General features: G+C 34.1%; 2 protein-coding genes across 2 annotated transcripts in view; both read right to left on the reverse strand.

Moving 5' to 3' along the window:
* Positions 1-108: 108 nt before the first annotated feature.
* LOTGIDRAFT_163356 (hypothetical protein) lies at positions 109-1339 on the reverse strand (the record flags this gene model as incomplete). The annotated part of the gene is made up of 2 exons (XM_009059448.1): positions 109-329; positions 586-1339. The coding sequence occupies 2 exons, from the start codon at positions 1337-1339 to the stop codon at positions 109-111; spliced, it is 975 nt and encodes a 324-aa protein (XP_009057696.1).
* A 1509-nt stretch (positions 1340-2848) lies between these two features.
* Positions 2849-12868, reverse strand: part of LOTGIDRAFT_217378 (hypothetical protein) — a gene marked incomplete at its 5' end in the record, with an annotated part of 56606 nt that continues 46586 nt past the window's right edge. Inside the window, 8 exons of the mRNA XM_009059449.1 lie at positions 2849-3875; positions 4505-4559; positions 5247-5343; positions 5764-5882; positions 6383-6545; positions 7490-7694; positions 8052-8182; positions 8465-8655. Coding sequence (XP_009057697.1) covers positions 3771-3875; positions 4505-4559; positions 5247-5343; positions 5764-5882; positions 6383-6545; positions 7490-7694; positions 8052-8182; positions 8465-8655 — 1066 coding nt within the window. The 3' untranslated portion in view covers positions 2849-3770. The remainder of the gene's footprint in view (positions 3876-4504; positions 4560-5246; positions 5344-5763; positions 5883-6382; positions 6546-7489; positions 7695-8051; positions 8183-8464; positions 8656-12868) is intronic.

A 12868-nucleotide genomic window follows, 5' to 3' on the forward strand; every position in this document is an offset into this window, starting at 1 on the left:
AGGAGCTCACTGAGCCACCACTGTGCCTTGAGCACTAATAGGTATTTAGGTATAAAAAAAATGTCCTAATGAAGTCAAATCACTAAAAACAAAAACCCATCTACACATTTATTCATCACAAGAAAAGATTTGCTGTAAAAATTCTCTGTTGATTTTTGACAGGTCGGGATGCCAGATGTCAAACAATAAAACCACTCTGTCATCTTTCCCAATATTTGTAGCAGAATGTAAAAAGGAGTCATCCATATATATTGGTATTGAACTGTAATAGAATTTTTTCTCTAATCCACACTGAATCCACTGTGTACCCTCAATCTCAGTTTTTAAAGCTGAAAAAAAAAAAAACTCAATCAATGGGAGGTATGCACCAATTTCAAATTATAAAATCTTGGTAGAGGCAGCCATTCTGAATGTCACATTCGATTGGTTGAAAAATATAGATCCCTTGAAAAAATTTGAACACGGGCAGATGAGCCAATAAATAATCAGCCGAAAATATCTAACATTTTTTATGTCAGTACGCTAACAAATTTTTCTTTTGAAATATAGTCTTCTGTAGAGATATGAGCATGTAAAACTACTTACGTAATTGACAGCGAATCCTGAAATTGGTGGGACCGTAATGTTGAGGAATAACTGTCCCAGGGGAAAGACACGAGAAAGCTACGTTAGTAAATTTAGTCCCTTGCATAAATTTGGTACCATGGTGATTTTTTTTTACATATTTCATTGTTTTTGAACAAAGTTTTGCATTGTTAGTTTCTCTTCCCTGATCAATTAAATGATAAATTTTCCACGAGCCAGAATCGACTGTATTTTCTTTAAAACTACAATTTGAATGTTTTTTCAAATTTTCATATTCTTCTACAATATCTTTTAGTGGCATAAAAAAATTCTTGCAAATTTTCTCGATTTTTTCATCTAAATCTTTGTATCGTAAGCTGGGAAGATAAAACACTATCGGTTTTTGTAAGCGATTCAGATATTTGTATTTTTTTTTGCTTAGTTGAATTTCGACTTCTGGCAACAAAGTAGGTTTCTGTTCATTTTCTTCCTTGAATTTCTTTAATCTTTGTAGAGCTTCGTTTAAAATCTCAGTTCGCTGATGACATCGTACACAATTAGGATAGGGACAGGCGTCTGATTCCACAGGCTCTTCTGTCATATCAGTTTCTTGTGGATCCTTAACACTCGACTGTACTGTTTTAACACTAGTCCATATTAAAATTAATGTGATAAAACTGAGAACCACAGTAATAACAATATGGTTTGATGAGATATCTAATGTGGATTGGAGTAAAAATTCAAGAGTGTCGTTCAAAATATCCATCATCATCATCGTCTATGTCTCAGATATTAATCTGAAAAGAAGAAATTATCAGCTATCAGTCCTGAGCTAAGAAGGGGGACTGATCCATTTTAACTTTATTACAGGTAAGGTTCAGGCTAGATCATCTTATTTATACCATACTAAAATAGAAGTATGTCCATATAACTATAATCTTACATAGGCTTACCATTTAGATACTGGTAGGCAATCGGGTATTTATTTTACTTGCACTGCAAAAATCATGTTAGATGTAGGCTAGACTATTCTTTGCCTTCTTAGATTAGAAAATTGTCCAGGGAGAGGCCCCTATGCTATGAAGCATGACTAGTGCCCTCTAAAATCCAAAAGGGGAGGTGAGGTGCTCGGATTCCCACCCCTTTCTATGAAATCCTGGCTACACCACTGAGTATAGGACTGCTCTTGGCCTTATGGCAGCTTCTGTCTCTGAGACTTGTCATTAAGGTTAATTATTATCCTGTCTCCTGACCTTGGTTCTATACATTGCCATAATTTAATGGCCTTTTATGATAGGGCTTTGATAGGTCTCACGCCTACAATCACATACAGTGCTACAGTCTTGCACAAAAAGACTTGAAATCCTTAACATTGTTCAAATATGAGGGTCCAAAATAACAAATTACGACAAATTAATCAACACTGCCTTACCTCAACTTGACGACTGTAGTCTCTAAATAAATAATACTAAATCTCTTTCAACAACCAAAGTAAGAAGGAACCAACTCCTTGCAGTTGCACCATCATCAGAAACACAAAATGTGTTGTTGATGTCAACATCTTGTGAAGGGACATAACTAACGTTTTCCAGACTACAATTAATTATCAATATCTTGCCAACACTGCAATACTAGTACCTCTTTCTTTCTCTTTCAACCTTACATTAAAAATTGTAACTCTTATCCTGTTATAGGATCAGAGTTACTTAAAGGAATACTACGTCTTAGAATAAACATAAAATTTGAAAATTTTAAACTTGGCCAATGAGAGCATATATTCACCAGTAGATATACATAGTGTCATAGATAACATAACAGGTTCCTTATATAATCCGATAAATCCAAAAAACTTAATAAAAATGCAATTAACTTTTGAAAAACGCTTAATATTATGATTAAGCGTTTTTCAATAATTACTTAGTTTAATGAATTTTCAAAGTTTCCAGATTCTGTTGTAACTTTATGACAACAGGTAAGTTCACTGATGAATATATACTCATATTGACCATTCCTGAGAATTAAATTTTATGTTCATTCTAAGACGTAATATCACTTTAAATATTAGACTTACTAGCAATGCTATAAATAGCTGAAATATATTGATAGCTGGTAAAAAAAAAAATTATTCTAAAACTCAATTTCAGCTATTCATTATAGAATTTTGTAAGATATATGAGCCCCCAATTTTGAATGAAACTCAGGAGTACCCATTCTATTTTTTACAGGATTTTCATATGGCCCATCATATCAATACATTAAATATAGATTAAAACAACAAAAAGTTGGCAATCCTTTTTTTTTACCACACTGTAAATAAACTCACAAACTAATCATCCCCCTATTGTCTTCATCCAATTGATCAATCACTAAAATCAATTTTAAATTCAGTTTTATATATCAATCACATTCAAATAAATCTGGTTTTCATCAACATCAAGTTTTTTGAGAAGAAGGCTCTGAATCACATGCTTAGTTATATAGAATAATATCATTTGGAGTTAGTATTTGGACCAGGCTCTTTCAACATGAGGTGGCTAAGTCATTCCCTGCTGCATTTGTGGCTCTGCCATGCCTGTTGTGAACCAGTATGGAGTTAGTTTATGGTTTGATTGATGTTGAAATGATTTCTCCCATCCTTTACACTAACACATTTACAGCGAATTACTTTCCTTTGTAAAAAGAAAGCTATGTCCTGTTTTATTATCATTATTAGTGCCAATTAGTAAATGTATTATCAATTTAAGTCCATGTATAATCATATATACATGATAACCTTATTTGATTTCTTCTTTGATTTTAATTCATTTTAAATTAACATGAAAACACATTTAAACACAGTGCTTTCTGTTGAATAGTGACTAATTGCTTGTCAATAGTTACTGGTTTCTTATCAACCTCCCTAATCACTAACACAGTGACAGTGGAATAACTCAGTCTGTAGCTAACTGGATTAGATTGTCGTCTGCAAGGCAGTGAGGTGCTGTGGATTTAAATCTTCCTCAAGGTAAGAAAAAGTCGGAGATCTGCGCCTGTGCTTCCCAGAGTCAGCCTGGTGTTGGCTATCACCCACTTATACCTAATTGTTCAAATCCTGCTCAAGGTAAGAAACAAATTCGGAGATCTGCACCAGTGCTTCCGAGAGTTGGCTTGGTGTCCACTTCCACTCCCTAGTAACTAACACTACAAGTTTCTAGTCCGAGTATATGCTAGGAGCAATCTGTGGTGAGAATATTCTGTTGTCTTTTAACGTATTTTAATAATATATAGACAGCTGCCGGAGTTATTCCTGGAATTCTACTGGCTGAAGCAATCTGAAAATAGAGTTGTCTCCCTTTTATTACTAGTATATACAATAGATATCAAATTAAAGGGACAGATTCACAATTTTCGTGGGTTAATTTTATTCTTGAATATATGTTAATAGTTTTCAGAAGTACTAGAAATGTATGAAAATCGCAAAATTATTTCAAAATTACTTTAAACTAGGCATTTCACATTCTTTTTCTATATATGTATGACAGAAAAAGACAGGTCGTCATTTTAACTTTCCTACATGGATAATTCTGGACACACGTGGATCTGAAGGCTCAAATTGCGACGGTGAGTTGTGAACACTATCACTGATTAGCTTAGAGCTCAAAATTTTCTGTTTCTGAGACTAAATTGATCAAAAAAATGGGTAAACTGTCGCTTAAGTTCTCATCCAGATTTCCTGCAAATAGTCAATGTTTGCACTCCTTAACAGAACAACTGTTAACATTACGGCTTATTGTATGCAGACTATCTGTCAAGGCCTGATTCCCTGTATTTGCTATCGTACAAGCCAATCAAATCAAAACGCTGCATTTACAAACTTCCGTGGATATTGTAGTCAAGATATAACACGTAAGATTTCTTCAGATATGAGGGCAAGAGGTTTTGGATTTGAGTCGATACTTACTGTTGCAGGTCTGGCTTCTGCTAATTTCATCTGGGAATCTTTGGATACATTTAAACTGCAAATAATAATGTTCTACATTTTGATATCCACTGATAGTCAAGAAAGATAAAAACAATAAATTTTAACAGGGATAACAACTTAAGGCGTTTTTATTTAAGTAAATTGTATCAACACAGATCAATGTGTGTATTTATATAAGTGAAGCGCTCACAACAATTTAATTTAGCGATTTGCCAAAGCACTTATCCAAATCAACCAAATCGTGGCTCACAGTGCCTATCAGTTCACTTGGATCCAGAATGCAAATTTGACAAAAACCAGGAATTTAAGCGTACACATAATAGAATTGAGCAAAGATTTTTTAAAACATTAACTTGAGCAGTTCACTATATTTTTCAGGTAGAATAAATAGTAATTGAAACTATTCAAACCAGACTGACATTGTGTTGATTATTACTACCTAGACTACCTCAATATAAAGTGGACTGTCTGTGTTTATGTTGTGCATCATACCAAGATGTGCTTTTATATTTATGCTTGACCCAGTTTTTAACCCAGTAGACTGATGATGTCACATTTCAATAAACAAACTTCGCGCTATGAACTATAGGATTGAATTGGGGTCAAGGTATTACAAAATGGCCGAACGAATACTGATAGAAACCCCACTTCATTCCCAGCATGCACAGCTGGCTAAACGTGTGACATCATCATGCTACACGGTTATTGTACACTGACTTACCTAAAATAGTCAATATCTTGTGGTAATAATAATTCTGATTCTCGTTTCATTTCCTCGATTTCATACTTCTGTTCTTCTAGCTCACTGGCATAACAAGCTAAAATTGATGTTTGTAGTAAATCTTTTAATAACATCAAATATAGAACTAAGCATGTTAAAAATTCAGAAATTTAAAACAACGAACAATTTTTCAGTTTCATTCTCATGATGTGATGACCCTATAGGCCATAGGGTCAGGCATGAATTGATCTGATTGTATCTCATGATTTTGACCATTGTAGTAGTGGCAGGTGTCGCGCAGTGTCAAAGCAGATCATGCTTACTCTTTTTGAAACACCTGATGGTACTTCTCTTTGGAGGAGTCCACTACTATACAACTTTTACTCCCAATTTTGGACGAGATTTTTGATTGACGAAATCATCTTTTTTTTTTTAATGGTTTTGAGACAGCAGTAAGTTCAGTAAACCAACAGAGAGGGTGTAAGGGGTTGTAAAGTATAAATAGCTAGAAACCTACATTCGATAATAATTTTATCTTCTAAATATTTATTATTTTTCAGATGGCCGAACTGTTCGTGGCAGACCTCCACCATTTTGCTAAACGATGTTTCAGGATTACGTAACATATCATAGGCACTGGAAATAAATCATAGCACAACTAGACATGAAAATATATATATATATACCCATCAGGGATGTTAATTTGACTCTATTTCCCGACATTGCCGCCAGACTATCTCAAATGTCCATTTTCGGCAAGAGTCTCTCTGTCAAGTAAAGGTTAGACAAAAACAGACGGTCAATATCCATACCATGAAAATTCTTATGTTCCAATCGAGGCTGTTGATTTAGTTCTATTTTACGGAAATGACTGGTAAGGCAGATGACAATGAATCAATTTTCTTTGCAGGACATCAAGAATAGGTAAACCATTACGGACTCCCAATAAATTCATTCATTCTTGATAGATTCTAAAAATTTCACAAAGGTGAAGTAGGCTAATGAACGGCAAAACAAGATGTGTCCATTTTTAACCAAACTTTGACCCGTATTGTTGGATCTGTTCTGCCTCAAATAACTTCACAAATCCCTTGCAAAAACTAAAAAAAATTCTGAGATAAAATAGATAACAATACCTCTTCCAGTCAGTATTGCCTCTTGCCTTCAATTCTAATTTTTGTCTCCAATTTTCATGAGGCATTCTGACTGATTTGAATAACATGATATTTCTGTTTAATTCATCTTGTAACGTTTGTGTTTTTTGATATCTCTCCTTACTTACACACCCAGCTTCATATCCTACATCAAATAAACAAAGTTTAAACCTTCTTTTTTCCTGTTATTATTATCTTCATTGTAATCTAACAATTTTTTAGCAGACTACCATTCTAATAACATTATTTTTAACCAATCAAATCTTGTTGTACCCATTTCTTGTAAACAAAGACAAATCATGAGAAAGCAAAACCCAAGTAAGAGCAAAAGATCAGCCTACTCAAACCTTATATCCCTCCTTTTGTCGTAAGATTTATAGACGATCTTCATGGGTTCAACGAAATTTCGAAATATCTCTGTGGAAATGTCTCGAACTGCTTATAAGGGCGTTTCACATCACTATCACTTTTCTCAATGTTAGAATAGAGAAAGTAAAGATTGTGAGCCTCCTTTAACAGTTCAGTGACCCTACTAGGTCACTCTAACTAATGATTCAGAGAAATCCCACTCACTGCCGCTTTTTTCATGAATTTGACCGATTAAAAGCAACTGTCACTTAGGTCTAATGACTGCCACTGCTGGCTCTGCCAGAGAGACCATTAGTAATAGCTGCTTAGGTCAAGGATCCAATGTCTACGCGAAAGGAGAATATGAGAATCTGATAGCAACTGGAGGCAACAGAAATTGACAGTCATTGGTACACTCTATATGACTAACTCTATCAATTGATGTGATTCTTCCAGTTACTATCAGTTGTAGAGAATCAAGTCTATAATTTTTCCAGTTAATCTAAGAGTAGATTTCTGAACAGTTGTGGCAGTCCCAAAAGCAAGTTTTTCGAGCAAAAATCTCATAACCAGGTTAGAATTGGGCAATTTCAGACATTTCACCACCCCTCAGACGTAAATCTGGCTCTGCTACTGTTTCTGAAACCCCCTCTTCAGTAAGTTTATTGTTTTGTTACAAGCAATGATGATGAAATAGATGAAGGGTGTAATTGGAGATGATAATCTGGAAATTGATATTACCTTTCGGTGTTAATCTGAAGTCAGCATTATCAGGACGTAAATATAATCTAAATTCTGCTCGACTTGTAAACATCCTGTACGGTTCGTTAGTTCCGTGGGTCGTCAGGTCATCTATTAATACCCCAATATATCCCAGAGTTCTATCAATAATAAACGCTGGTCTCTCCTCTACTTTCAGTTTAGCGTTAATACCAGCTATTATACCCTGTGATATAAATAGTAACATTGTTCATCTGTCATCTGCATCATGACCACCATTTGATTAAAATAGGTGTAGGCTGGGAGCGAAGCGACGAAATTCTGCATTTCAAATATCTTTTTGTAATTTTTGGAAGTTTGAGATATATATTGTCAGCCTATTTGTGGATTATCCTTAATCTTATAATTTTCTAAGTTAATCTTAGACTTAGACTTAAAGCTGATATTCACAAAAATATAATTGGTAAAATTAAAAAATTATCATATCTCTCTTCATTCTGGAATCTATTTTAGTTGAAATTCTATGGAATTGTGGTGCCGTAACCATGGAGCTTTTTATTATCTATGTGACCCCAAGACTGACCTGTGCTGCTGCCTCCTCATACCCAGTAGTTCCGTTGATCTGACCAGCTAGATATAGGTTATTTATTCGTAATGTTTCTAGGGAGGGTTTGAGTTGTCGTGGGTCTATATAGTCATATTCTACTCCGTAACCTAGCAATAGACACCAAAAATATTGATTTACATACAGAAGCTAGTATCACAAGGGTAACTTCTCAAAAAAAGTGTTTAACCTACCCTACCTGAAGGCAGCAATAACATTAATATGCATGTGTACTGAACTTTTAATGATATAAATACAGAAAGTAGTTTCACTAGGGTAACTTCTCAAAAAATCTTGTAACCTACCTAAAGGCAGCAAAAATATTGATATACATACATCATAGATATTTTCAATTAAAACCAAACTCAAAGATCAATCTAAAAATCCATTACCTGGTTTTACAATTTTAGCATCTTCTAATCCTGGAATTGTATTAACTAATTTCTGCTGGTATTCTTCTGGCATGGTACAGGAGATTCCCTGAGGATAAATCAGGTCGCTATCCAGCCCTTCTGGTTCCAGCCAAACCTGGTGTTGCCGTGGTGGAAATCGCAGGATTTTCGATTCTATTGACGGACAAAATCTAAAACAACAAAAAGAAAATCCATAAAACAAAACTGCTCATGGTTAGAAGTGACTGGCTGGCAAATACAGTTCAATTAAAATCCCTTGCCCACAGAAACTGACTAGCAAATACAGCTAATTCATGATGCCTCACAGCAACTAATTGGGAATAATTCTATGCTCATGGTAACTGGCTGGCAAATGCAGACAAATCAAGATCCCTTGCTCAATATTATCAAAAAAAAGAATCTTTTGAATTCAAATCAAATTACATTAAGTATTATTACGGCCAAGAAAAACGACGCCCCAGCCAACAAGAACATGATTTTAGTGCCAAAAGTTCCTGATGAATTATTTTGTTGAGACTAATATTGATGGGAAATGTCATTTTAAACAACTCAGGGATCTTGATCTGATTATATTTGCCAGACACGTCTGATTGTTGCAAAATGACTTGAATATTTGGGTCGTTCTCTAACAGGGGGTTATATATGAATACATCAGGGTACTTTTGCAAAATATACAGTTGACTCTATTTGCACTTTAATGATATCTTTGAATCCCAACCAGTTGTGTTTTTATGAGGAGGTCAGGGGGAGCCATGGACTCCCAGAAAAGAGACTGGCACGTGGTTGGCCCCCTCCCACTTTCAAATTCTATTATCATTTTACAGAGTGAAAGAACTACCTGTGGCCCCCCCTGGAAAAGTTTGCGCCCCCTGATCGGCTCCCTCACTTGATGCTACCTAGAAACGCCACTAATCGCCTAGCCAACCTAACGAAGGATCACAACAGAAGTACACGGATCAAGATACAAACTATCAGAAACACAAGTACTATATCAGACAAAAACGGTGTAAAACCTAAAAATAATATTATCATAGACTAGTTTTATCTCTATAATGAAGAGCTCCACCAGTTTATTTAGTTTCTATCTAATCAACGTTATCAAAACTACGATTGTTAACATCGCCAACATTCGGCACATTGATGGAAATCTTCTATGGTGTTTTTTTATAAAAAAGTTATTTTTTTATCGTGTAGTAATGATACACCTGGTTTGACTAAAGATAGTATTTCATCTACCATTTTATTATCCTATTTCAACCCTTTTCTTTCTATTCTATTACCCCTTACAGAATCCTTGATCAATTACATTACCCCACATTACTTTCAACCACAAAATCAATGATCAAATCAATAAACAAATTAAGTCCTGAACAAGGAAGCTTTAAGGATGAATGAACAAATGAATGAATGAATGAAAGATGAATGAATGAAAAGGCATAATTATGTATATCATATATCATAGTCTGAGTGAATCAAATAATTTTGATATTCTGAGTGATGGAGCAATTGAACGAATGAGTGAATGAATGAATGAATGAATGAGTGAATGAATGAATGAATGAATATGACATGTTCTCTGTATTTTCAATAAGAATGAATGAATAAATGAAGGAACTAAATGAAAGACAAAAGGAAGAATGAACAAAATAAATGAATGAAATAAGCTCTGTATATTGGAAATGAATGAATGAATGAATGAACAAGGTCTCTATGTATATTCTATGATAAAATGTCAGGATAATTAAAAGAGAATATATTAGAGTGTAATCAAGTGAAATTAATCAAACCAAGACTCTATACCAGCTGATTATTGTCTCCCTAGGGGTTTAATACTCAAATCATCTGATATCAAGCTATTGGACTTATACCTTGACTACAATAGCCACCTTTCTTGCATCACAGAATGCAGCAATTTGATTGGATTGAATGCCAGTTAATACAGCCAATCAGAGCCCCCAACAGAAGGACTGTAAACGTTAGCCAATGGCTTAGAGTAAACCCAAATTATCTGATATCAAGCTATTGGACTTATACCTTGACTACAATAGCCACCTTTCTTGCATCACAGAATGCAGCAATTTGATTGGATTGAATGCCAGTTAATACAGCCAATCAGAGCCCCCAACAGAAAGACTGTAAACGTTAGCCAATGGCTTAGAGTAAACAGACTTTTTTTGACGCCTCTGATTGGCTGTATTCATTTATGTACAATCCAATCAAATTGCTGCATTTACAAACATCTGTTATACAAGAATGGTGGCTATTGCAGTCAAGGTATAAGTTGAAGGTCGTAATAGCTTGACATTGTGATGCATCCAGATTAACATGCCTTGAGTCTACTGGATAACTCTTCTCCTGTTATTTCGACCGAATGATGGTAGATAAGACAAAGGAACCAGTTTTAACAACTTAGGTTCATGAGGATCCTGTCTAAGAAAAGGTCCCTGGCCAATTCTCTTGGCATTGATCTTTCCTAGATTATCCATACCAAACTTAAAGCTGGGACAACTGGAATTGTGATCGGGGAAAAAAATAGGCTCGTCTAGCATAACATGCTGCCTTTGGTTTGATGATTTAATATTTTGCTCATATTTTTTTCTTAATATCTTTTATTATTTGGCAATTTGTCTTCATTATATCCTTCCAGTCTCTGTTTTCTACCATATTGATTTAAAAACTGAATCAAGATATCGTCAGATCTAATTTTATAAACATAAGGACATTGATTATAGATAAACTCTGAACCGTGCCGCTAGAAAACTGGTAAATCTCATTTTAAAATATTAACACTAACATCAAAACAACATAAAACCACCATTTTTAATCATTTAACAGAATTTTATGATTTTCTCATTAAAACAGATTGAAAATATAAATTCACATCTGCAACAGATATTCATACCAGCACTCTAGCAGACGGACAACTGTTCAAATGATTTTAAGCTTTGCTCTCACTATTAGAAAGAAGTATACATTGGCCACCCTAGTAAGGGAACCCCACATTTCCACGTTGTTTCCTAAAATGTGTATAAGAATGCACAAAATCAATTCAAATTTCACAAATTTTTATAGCCAAGACATTTTAGAAGAGGTTTGACAATCATGGCCACAAACAGAAATTATAAAGTATTCCATAGAAGTAAATCAAGATAGAAATATCAGTTAAATCTTACTTGATTTCTCCAATATACATGCAAGGTTTAGTTTTGATTTTAAGAAAGATAAAAATTGATAGGGGAAACTATAAGCTTATTTAGCATCATTTGACTAAAAGATCAAAATTGGTCAATATCTTTTATAAAACCAAAGTTGTAATTTGACAAATAATTCAGCCAATTTCGATCTTTCAGGCAGTTGATGCCAAAATATCAGAGTTTTTACCCTGATTCCAGAATTCTTGTTTATTTAATTATCTGTTAAATTTTCCCACCTGCAGATTTTTAGAACCAAAAACAACAATATAAATTGCATGGAATGTTGACGTCATAGCAACACTTTGATTTAAAGGAGGTATACCATGATTGTCTTTTATGGAATTCTTCAAAATTTCTTAATAATAAGTATAATGTATATATAGTTTGATTATCACTTCTCTATCATTCTGTGTCTGAGGACGACGGGGGAAACACGTCGAAACGTTGCATAAAACTTTAACCAGTGATTATTGTTCCATAAAACTTTAACCAGTGATTGTTGTTCCATAAAACTTTAACCAGTGATTATTGTTCCATAAAACTTTAACCAGTGATTGTTGTTCTATAAAACTGTGTCTATATATTATACTCACAAATACTTAATATAATTTATAGAATTTAATATCATAATTTTTATATTCCTTGAGGAGGCCAAGAGAAACATGTTAAAATGTTAACCAGTGATTGTTCTTCTATAAAGCTTTGTCTATATATTCTACTCAAAATTACTAAATATAATTTAAAGACCACTTCTGGTAGGCTAACATCTGTTCACAGTCAATAATTCAATATATATACAGCCTTCATTTTTCACACATTTACACATTCATATATTTTAAATAATATAAATATAATGTGACCCTGTAAATCGTATCAGGTATTAAGTTGCACTGCCCAGTAATAAGCTGTCAGTGAAGTATTAAAGGTGACTCAAATCTTGATATTAAATTGACTATATCTTCTGAACGGAGAAAGCTAATGAGAGGGAATTGGTATCAAAATGTAGCTGATGATGCCAGGATTTCGAATATACTAATAGTTCATACCTGGTTTGATGTGCGGGAGTTTAATTTTCTATTGTTTCTAGCAGAACTGAGGGCCCTGTGAGGAATTTTGCAATGACAACATTATCAACTTTCAACCTTCATCTTTCGATATTTGGTCTATTAAACAGCCAAAAGACAAACTA

This window comes from Lottia gigantea (genome assembly GCF_000327385.1).
Source record: "Lottia gigantea unplaced genomic scaffold LOTGIsca_39, whole genome shotgun sequence".
In the NCBI taxonomy this organism is placed as follows: domain Eukaryota; kingdom Metazoa; phylum Mollusca; class Gastropoda; family Lottiidae; genus Lottia; species Lottia gigantea.